The sequence below is a fragment of the Gouania willdenowi genome, chromosome 5, assembly GCF_900634775.1.
Source record: "Gouania willdenowi chromosome 5, fGouWil2.1, whole genome shotgun sequence".
NCBI classification, from domain to species: Eukaryota; Metazoa; Chordata; class Actinopteri; order Blenniiformes; family Gobiesocidae; genus Gouania; species Gouania willdenowi.
The window spans coordinates 41,358,955-41,369,540 of NC_041048.1; the positions used below are offsets into that span (position 1 = coordinate 41,358,955).

At 37.1% G+C, this 10,586-nt stretch overlaps 1 protein-coding gene across 1 annotated transcript in view; it reads right to left on the reverse strand.

The window, feature by feature from the left end:
• LOC114463275 (receptor-type tyrosine-protein phosphatase gamma-like) overlaps positions 1-10,586 on the reverse strand; it is a 303,535-nt gene that overhangs the window by 104,296 nt on the left and 188,653 nt on the right. The window contains exons 3-4 of the mRNA XM_028446736.1: positions 8,859-9,041; positions 3,804-3,952 (exon numbers count right to left, since the gene is read on the reverse strand). Of these exons, the coding sequence (XP_028302537.1) occupies positions 3,804-3,952; positions 8,859-9,041 (332 nt within the window). The remainder of the gene's footprint in view (positions 1-3,803; positions 3,953-8,858; positions 9,042-10,586) is intronic.

Below are 10,586 nucleotides of genomic sequence, written 5' to 3' on the forward strand. Positions count from 1 at the left end.
GAGCCTGGAGAAAATACCACCACCACCCACTGCAATGGCAGTAGTGAACGCTGATGTCTTCAAGAACATTCAGTGAACAATTTGAGCCCATTTTTGCTTATTTTTTACCATTTTTCTGCAACTTCACCCAACACACCATATTCTAATCTATTTTCATCACTTTTTCTTGCCATAACTTAGCTTTTTTGATGCGTTTTTGCCACATTACTCCCATTTTTGACACTTCCACATCAAATTTCAGCACGTATAAACCCTTTCCACTACCTTTCTACCTAATGTCACATATGTTGAACCACAATTGTAAATTTTAACCAATTTTTGTTGTTTTTAAAACTCCATTTCACCACTTTTTCCACCATTTTTGCACCATTTCTGATTAAAACAAGGATTTACATCTTTAAGATGACTATATACTAGGGCCCAAATAATAATAATTGTCCTAGATAACAGTGGATGATATTCTAGGTCAATAAATAAATGTGGTTATAACAGAAATAAATTGGATTAAATAATCCTTTATTTTATCCCACAGTGGGGAAATTCACAAGCTACAGCAGCCAAAGACACAAAAAGTAAGCAAACAAGAAAGCTAAATACAAATACAGAAAGGAAAAATTAAGGCAAAAATAATATAAAATAATAATAATATATTTAAAAAAAAAAAGATATTGGTCAAGATAATTGGTCAGTACAGGGAAAATGTAATTTCTGTGGTTTTTAAAATCCCATTTCACCAACTTTTCCACCATTTTTGGTCACTTTGAACCATTTTATTAGTGATTAAAACCATGATTTCCATCTTTAAGATGACTATAATAATAATAATAAACATTCCTGGATAACAGTGGATATTATTCAGATGAATAAATAAATGTGGTTATCACAGATTCATAGAACAATGGACCATCATTTTACTGACTTTATGGATGGACCCCAAAAATCTCTCCTTTATTCCCCCTTATAGATGGTCCTGTCTCCACATGACTGTTCTTCAATGTTCATGTCTGTGTTCAACCACCTTCAGCTATAGTGGGGGTCCCCGCTCTCTGGGACCTTTATTTTGGTTGAGAACAACTAGTCTACACCAGACAAAAATGCTAGTTATTGATTATCTGACCTATTGTTTGTCATGGAACAAAACCAACGCTGTCCAACATGTTTCTGATTCCTGATCAATGACTGGAATAACCCACATGTTCCTACCTTCTACCTTTGGAGGAAGTTCATTTTCCTGAATGTGTCAGTCGGTTGATACGGTTTCTACCAATTTATTCCTGAGAACCTATCTCCTCCTCTCTCTCCCACTGACTTCTGGTTGTGTCTCTGACATCTTTCCTCACCTCATTTGATGGTCTGTCATCTCCACCGCAGCAGTTCTCCTGCTGCTCTGAGGTCGGAGAGAAGCACTTCTTTCCCTCGTCTCATCATCTGTCAGCTGCTCCTCTCACCTGCCTGATTTTAAATCTAAACCCTAACCTGACCCCCAACAGTTTAGTCTAGGGGTGTAACGATTGGTTTTAAACAGCAATTCCATTCAAATCACAATTTGTTGTCTCACAAACTGGATTTATTAGAAAGAGGACTGCAGTTAAATGAAGAGGAGCATACACAGCAGTGGACCGAGCTAGGTGCTAGCGGCTACATGAGAGGTGTCAACCACAGAACCTGGTGGAACCATGCGGTGCAAAGTAGTCACAAAACATGAGTCTGGTTTCCTCAAATGTTGATTTAGTTGATGTGGGACCAGAGGCTAATCGAAAGGACCAGGTGGGCCGGAACTGTTGCGGTATTTGTGTGATGACACATATATCTTTGTGTTTGATATACAGTAGTCCCTCTTTTATTGCAGGGGTTACGTTCTAAAAATAAACCGCATAGGGGGAATCCCCGTAGTAGTCAGCTTTATTTTTTACTATTATTATACATGTTTTAAGGCTGTAAAACCCCCTCACCACACACTTTATATGATGACGTCACGTCAACACGGACACTGGTCTGTTCACCCATTCAACCATGGAGTAGAAGCTGTGTGTGATCACCTCGAGCTGTAGGACACGCCCTTTATAACCAGGACTAGGAAGGATTTGGCGTCAAGGAGAATCAGTGAGGAGGTGGTAGTAGCAGGTAAAAGTTCTCTCTGTAGCACTGAGCTAGCATAGCATTAGCCGCTAATCACACCGGCTTTTTTTCACTGGTGGTTTATGTTTATGAGGAGAAAAAGGAGCACAGCTCCTCGCTTCAGCAGGCAGTGAAACTCACCGTGTTGGATGTGTCACTGGTGGGTGAACGCAGCATTAGCCAATCAGGACGCAGAACACAATGCACGTTCATATGCTGTAAAAAAAATTGCATCCAAAATTGCATTGTAAAAATAATCCGCGAAACACTGAGGCCGTGAAAGGTGAACCGCGTTATAGCGACGGACTACTGTGTTTGCCATCTTGTTTTTAATAAATGAAGCAGGTGTATAATTACAGCTGAAGTTGGTGTAGTGGTCACGTTCTCTGGGTTCTATTATATTATTAGTTTTCAATCCAAGCAGTAGAAATAAAAAAATCATGTGTGTGTGTCACCCAATATAAACACATGTGAGTCACAGTAACATCTGGTTATAAAAGTTTAGTTTTGTAGTTTGAGGAGAATCAATAGAAACGATGATATAAAAACCGTCTGAAATCACAGACTCACAAACACTTTTACTTTGTTTCTTAAGAGAATAAAAGTGAGAAAAAGGAAAAAGCTGTGGGTGGAATGAAGAAGAAAGTTTGTATTCTCAAACCTGATTCATTAGCGTTCTGATCTACTAAATGTCAAAGAATAAATATTCATCCATTCACCTGACTGCAGCAAAGAGGAGGAATATATACGACTGTAATTCACACGTTGGCACCAGAGAAGAGATTTTAGTTGCTTTGTAACCGTTTAATGGGTGAACTACAGATATGCACCTTTTTTGTTGGTTTTCTGTAGGGATGAAACGATTAATCGTAAGGCAGTTAAAAATCGATTCATAGGTATCACGGTTCAAATCGATTCTCTGAAAATAGAATCGCAGTACTTTTTTTAAACAGCATATATATTTATCCTTCTCTTGTCCAGAAGCATAGGCGGCGGGCGGAATCGCCTCCTACTCTTAAACATGTTCATAAATGATTCCTTACCCCTTTATCACCAGTATCTGTAAAAGTCACATTTTTCTATTAGCTCTGTCTGCTAGCGTGTAGCATCTCTTCTTCACTGGTAGAATATCTACATGCTAACTGACCACTGGGTTACCAGCACCCTCTGCTGGTCCAAACAAACATCTGAAGTAAATATAGTGCAATGACTGTTTTTTTTAAAGTCCAATCGTTAAGGCACAAAATACATTTTCAGTTGCACTTTTAAAAAGAAAAAGAACTATTATGCAGTTTTGAATTGTTTACTATAGAACCAGAATTTAAATTAATAGGCTTCTTCTTCATTTGTATTATTCCTTTATTTATTTCATTCAAAATTTATTTTAAGTTAAATTGCATTGCTTTGAATAGTTTATCAAGGGATTCTTTTGACAATGAAAAATAAAAGGAAAATAGTACAGTATTTTCTAGTTTTTTCCCGAAAAAAAATAAAGGAATATTTTTCAGTCATCATTTGTCTACAGTCCCATTTTGTAAAAAATAAATCGTGAGAGAATCGTATCGTGAACCCAGTGTCGTGAATTGAATTGTATCGGAAGTTGAGTGAATCGTTGCATCCCGAGTTTTCTATCATGTATTCTCATTAAAAGGACAGAGTTTTAAACACCTGTTGCACAGTCTTACCTCTACGGGGTAGCGCTTCCCGTTGATGCTGTGCTCAGAACCTTCAGAACCGTTACTGGGACCCCAGTGGAACTCCACCTTCTCTGCCTTAAACCTCCCAGGTAGACCAGCTCCACGGACAAAGTATTCATCTTTCAATATGATGGCAACTGGAAAAAAACACGAGTCCACAATGAGTGAATATATTACATACAGTAAATTCATTTGCAGTTTATTTAATTACAAAACTTTGCCCCATATTGAAGAGGATTCTCAGACTCTTCCAAACAGATGTGAGTAGATAGAGAACAGGAATTTCAAATGTTTAATGAACATAACACAGTGTTCTTCACTATTCTGTGCCTCAATATTGATCGCTCTTTGCATCACAGTATGATATATCTCAACATTAGTAGTGTAAGGAGGATACACGCAACCAACAATTCAATTTGAAAAAAAAAAAAAACTTAAATCAAGCATTGGGATATAATGATGCACTTAACTCCTTTCAATTTGAATACATACAGATCATATTTTGGATTTAAAGATACAGATTCTTATTCTTTTATTGAAATTGTGAAGATTTTTAATAACTAGTATAATTTCTTCTTATAACCTTCTTACAAACAGGCTGAATTGTTTGAACTCATAAACCAAAATAAACTGCACATTTCTTCCTTTTCACTCCATGCAAAAGTTAAACAATAATATATGTTTTTTTCTTTTTTAACATAAAATAAAAATATAAACTTTCTTTAATTAAAGTGCAGATTACGTTCCTGGGTTGGAATTTACATGTGTGTGTCGCTCAGGCTTCACTTTGATTGTTATACCATGGGCTTGGGATGGGTTTTGACGATGTACGGTAAATCAAGTGATGTGTTTATATTAGCGCGAGAAAGAAGCACAAATAGATTCTGACTCATCTCAGATAATTTATGTGCACGCATGAAAAGCTCAGTGGTAAAAAACGAGTTCAAAGTGTCAATATTGGCTTAGAAGGGGCTGAAATGGGAGGTTCAGATAATGTCATTTAAAAAGTAAGAAAAAATAGTTTAAACTGGCAAATAATTGGCATGACAAATCATGGAAAGGGTTTAAAATGCCAAAAATGTCTTAAAAGTGGAAAAAATGTGCAGAAAAGGCCTTGAAATGTGATGTAAAAGTGTCAGAAATGGGAGTAATGTAGCAAAAATAAACTAAAAGGAGCAAAAAGATGACAAAAAAGTGCTGAAAATGTGCACGTTATTGTAACGTATTCCACCTGAAAGAATTGAAAAGCATTTGTTTGATTTGGTGAGGCTAACAACCCATTTTAGCACGCACACAAGTGAAATCTCTATTTGTGGCTGAATGTGACAGTTCACTCTTGAAATGTTCAGACATACACAGAAAAAGAACACAGAGCAGATAAATAATAAGCATTTCAATCCACATCCATCATTCACCGCGTTCAGCAACATCTCAGAGAAGTGATGGTCCACAGATAAAACGCTCATCTGTTCCTCCACACATCATGCATTATTCATGGCCAAACGCCGGGACATTTGTCTTGTTATCCATGCATTATGTAGCGAGGCTAAAGCGCTGCCATTTTGTTGTGCAGCTGTTGTTTGCGTTTGCATTTTTCCACGCCTATCTACACGCCGCGACCCTCCCAAATCAATCCCTCAGCGCTCCTCGCTCTGTGATTCTAAACAGAAGGTTTGAAGGTTTGAGCTGCTGCTGCAGGTCGCTGGACACGGGCACATTTGTCACTTTGACTGATGGCGAGCTCTTCTTCTTTTTGTTTCCACTGTGTCCATGCGTGTGCTGGCAGGTGTTAAGGTAATCTTCTACCTGAAGGTCAGCCACCGCGACCTTTTCCCACAGATGGGACGACGAGATGCAGTGAGCGCGCAGTGACAGATTGAGCTCACTGCGCTTTGACAAGATAAAGATGATGTTTTGATAAAGATGCAACAACACGACGGTGGGAGGGACAATTACTCACTGTGACCTTAATCAGTCAGTGGAAGTTAAAGCATGACACGGCATATGTGTGAGAGCTGCAATGCTTTAAACACATATTTAGGTTGTTTTCATCACAATTATTCTACAGAAGTGTGCTACATTTAGCTTAAGCTAACGGTAGCTTTAAATAGTAGAAAAGTGTTAAAATGATTAGTGCTGTCATAGCGTGGAGCGTGTGAGTTTATTTATACCAGAAATAGGCAACTATTATCACAGCGGGTCACATGATCAACATTCATGACTCAGCATTTAGAATAATGAACGAACAAAGAGTTTTTATAGTAAAGTTTTTCCGTCATTCTGTGTATGTTTGTTGTTGTCTTGCTCGTTGTGAAGCATTTTGTGTATTTCTGTTGTCCTTTTGTGTATTTTTGGAGTCATATTGTGTATTTGTGTGTCATTTTGCTTGTTAGTACTGTGGGTTTGAGTCATATTTTTGTGTTTTTTCTTGTCTTTTTCTGTACTTTTGTTGTCTTTTCTGTAATTACCTTTACATAGTACTAATGTGTATTACTGTTGTCGTTTTGTTCATTTTTGTAGTAGTTTTCTGTGTTTTTATCTTCTCTTTTACGATACTAGTACAGTGCCCGTCGGATGTATGCATTCATGTGGGAGCTGAAGTAGAGTTGTCAATTATGGCCAAATGAGAATGTGTTTGAAGGTTGGATGTACAAAGAGGTGTATATACTCTGTACTCTCGTGTTATAAAGGGGTTTATTTGCGGGTGCAAAGTAAAATAGCATGTGCAATTCCTCTGGTTTAAATTTATGGGACATGTTCATGATAAATGTGTTTGTTGTTTTTTATACTCATTTTTATAATTTTTTTGTTTGATGTATTTTTTCGGTAATGTATGTTTTTGGAGTCATGTGTATTTTTGTATCTTTCTGTTGTCATTGTAGTAATTCTGGAGTCATTTTGTGTATTTTTTTTTTTTTTTTGGTGTAGTTTTGTGCATTTCTGTTGTCATTTGGTGTATAAATATTTATTTTTTGTATATTTTGAGTCATTTTCATATTTTTTGTTGTTTGGTGTATTTTTCTGTAATGCATGTTTTTTGGAGCCTTTTTGTATATTTTTGGGCATTTCTGTTGTTGTTTTGTGTACTTTATGTAAAAATATTAGTTTTTTGTTTTATTTTACTCATTTAGTATATTTTTTATTATAAATACTGTGTGTGTGTGTGTGTGTGTGTGTGTGTGTGTGTGTGTGTGTGTGTGTGTGTGTGTGTGTGTGTGCGTGTCTGTGTGTACCTCCACCTCCTACGTGCGTTATCTCTTACACGCGCATCATGCACATAATGTGTGTGTCTACCTCTATCTCCTGCGTGCATTATCTCTCTCACACGTGCGCGTGCGTAATGCACATAATCATCAGGTTGTTGAGTGATTCAAAAAGAAAAAGAGAGAGACCCGAAAGTACCACGAAAAATAAACGTTTTGCAACACCAAAGTCGCAACTCTCTCTAAACGGCTCTGTGTGCGTTCACCATGTACATCCCGGTGTAGTGCACGCGTGCATCAGTCGTGTGTGTGTGTTTACATTGTAGCTGCTAGCATCTTCCTTAGCACATAGAATATAAAAAGAAACACTCACCCTTGCGCAGAACAAACAATAATCATAGCGTAGCCGTGTTGTGGACCCAGCCGCTCACAAAAACGTTACATTCCTCTGTCTGAATAACCAGATAGTTTGCGATATGGTCGGCTAATGACCATCAGCACAGGCACCGCCCACAGTCATGAGACGAAGGAGGAAGTGAAGTCAATGACCGGAGAGAAGTTTGGGATCACGGGAATGATATTAAATAACCATGAAATATTAACTTAAATTACTTTTAGCGGTACAAAAACCTTTTCAATATTGACCTTTTTTTTTTTTAACCCAAACAAACTGAGACACAGTGACGTCATGAACCTGGAACCGGAAGTAGCGCGCTCAATACCGCGTAATTATAAAGCCGTAATTATAAAATTAATGTTTTGACCGTTTTGCTTCACCAAAATACTCCAAAATGACAGATACACACACTTGGGGTATTTGGAACCCGTTGACTAAGTTTCAGGTCGAACTCACACCGCATCGGGGAGATATTTGCTCCACACACACACACAGACGTTTCTGTTTTTTATAGATAGATGTTCCTGCAATGTTGTAATTCTTTGTATTTTTTAATGTATTCTTGCTCTTGTTTTGTGCATTTTTCTGTCATTTTGTGTATTTACTTTGCAGGTCTCATGTGGCCCCCAGGCCGCCAGTTGTCTGTATCTGAAGTTCACGTGCAATCATCCACTTCAAACAGATCATTTACGTGGAAATATTCTTTAGATAATTTTTTGATCAAAAAATTAAAAAGAAAAAGAAATAACGGTGCTATTTTACTAGTTTTTTTTTAATTCTATTCCCACAACAAAACACTATTTTTATTTTCCCCCTGAAAGTCAATTACAATGACGTCCTCAATTACTAAAGTTCAACTACAATTACTGAGCCTTTAATAAAATACCTTATTAAACGTAACCTTCCTCTTGTGTTAGCTTTCTGTTAGCATCTCTAATGCTAACGGGTCAGTTTGACCCATGTCTAAAATCAGCTGTAAAAGACATTAAATAATATTATCAATCATCTAATTAGTTTCTCATCTCTTAGTTAACTTGTTAAGATTCCTAATCAATGAATATATTGGTATTAAATTAAATTAAATACCATATCAAGACGTTCCCTCAAGGAGAATTAACACTTTGGTGTCCAGACGTCTGTAGGCTAAAGCACACACCTGATTGGAGAAGAAGGCTTTGAACTAAAACCAGCTTTAACAGTTTCATTTTGCTGTCAGAGCGAGAAAGAACGACCCTCAGATGAAAAGATACAACAATGGTTTCATTTAACTGTAATTGACAGCTTTTTATCGAATTTTTGAATGCCAAAAACAATTAAAAAGTCAATTATCTGAACTCAATTACAATTAAATTATGTCAATACTGTAATTACATTTAAATTATGTGATCAATCAGACAAACACACGATTCCTTTCTGGTGTTGGGAACGTTCTAGATGGCGTACCTGTCTTTCCCGTGTTCTTCATGGAGGTTTTATTGGAGGATTCTGTGGTGAATCCCTCCAGCGTGAGTTCCTGATACTCCGTGGACACGACGGCGTCTTTATCCATGATGTTGATCGGTGATTGGTTTCTCTCTTTACATTCTGGGTACGTCGACGCCCAGCCCTCGTCTGGCCCGTAAATACCTGTTAAAGATAAAAATAGTACAACAGACAGTCAGTGTCTGTTTAATAAAGAGCTACAGACTGAGATGTGTCGCAGAAAAACACTTTTTCATTGCAACTATATCAAATTTGCCATATTTTAAGATATTTTCACAATTTTTGCTTGCCATATTTTTGCTCCTTTATATGTATTTTTGCTATGTTTCTACATCACATTTTAATGACTATTCTACACAAATCATGTTCAGCACTTATAAACCCTTTCCACCACTTTTTCAACCTAATGTCACATATATTGACCCATTATTGTCACTTTTAACCTCTTTGCACCATATTTCATGCTTCTTTTTTTTTTGCCAATTTAACCACATTCAAGATTTGTCATTGCTATTATTTGCCAGTTTAAACTAATTGTTTTTGGCTTTAAGTCACTATTAACACTTTGAACCCTTTGTACTATTTTTTCACCATTTCTGGCCACTTTTAACTCATTTTATTTCTGATTAAAACAAGGATTTCCATCTTTAAGATGACTATATGCTACGGCCCAAATGATTGTAAACTTCCTACCACTTCTCCATCAAATTTCATTTTTTTTCCTGCACATTTTTTCCACTTTAAAAACATGTTCAGCACTTATTTAAACCCTTTCCATTACTTTTCCACCTAATGTCACATATATTATTGTCACTTTTAACAATTTGACAATTTAAACACATTCAGGATTTGTTATCCTCATTATTCAACAGTTTAAACTAATTGTTCCTAGTTTTAAGTCAATATTGACAATTTTAACCCTTTTTTCTACTTTTTCTTTCAATCTTTGTCCACTCTAATTTGCTATTCTTAACCAATTTCTTTGTTTTGTTGATTAAAACCAGGATTTCCATCTTTAAGATGACTATAATAATAATAAACGTTCCTGGATAACAGTGGATATTATTCAGATGAATAAATAAATGTGGTTATCACAGATTCATAGAACAATAGACCATCATTTTACTGACTTTATGGATGGACCCCAAAAATCTCTCCCCTTTATTCCCCCTTATAGATGGTCCTGTCTCCACATGACTGTTCTTCAATGTTCATGTCTGTGTTCAACCACCTTCAGCTACAGTGGGGGTCCCTGGTCTTTGCGACCTTTATTTTTTTGGGGGGGTCATGGGCTGAAAATGTTGAGAACCACTGCACTAAACACAGCGTATATGAAGAAACACCAGGAGACGTGTGTAGAGAAGCTGCAGATCTTCATTCAGGTGACGAGTGGGACAAATGGACCCCACTGTTAAAGCTCAATGTGTCCCCAGATGCTCTTTGTGCAAACTCCCAGCTATAACATACTCCTGAATTTAGTTTCCACTCATGAGCCTTTTATTCGTTCACTCCCAGATGACGGCGCTGCGTTGGCCAGCATCAGTCAGACGTTACCGAGGTGATAGAGGACTTTAAAGACCCGGTCAAGGGAAGCATTAGAGACACTTTGTGGAGCAGCTGCGAGGGGGAGATAGTCAGAAAGAGACGGGGATTGAAATGTCACGCCAACGACTCAGTGTTTCACAAAGA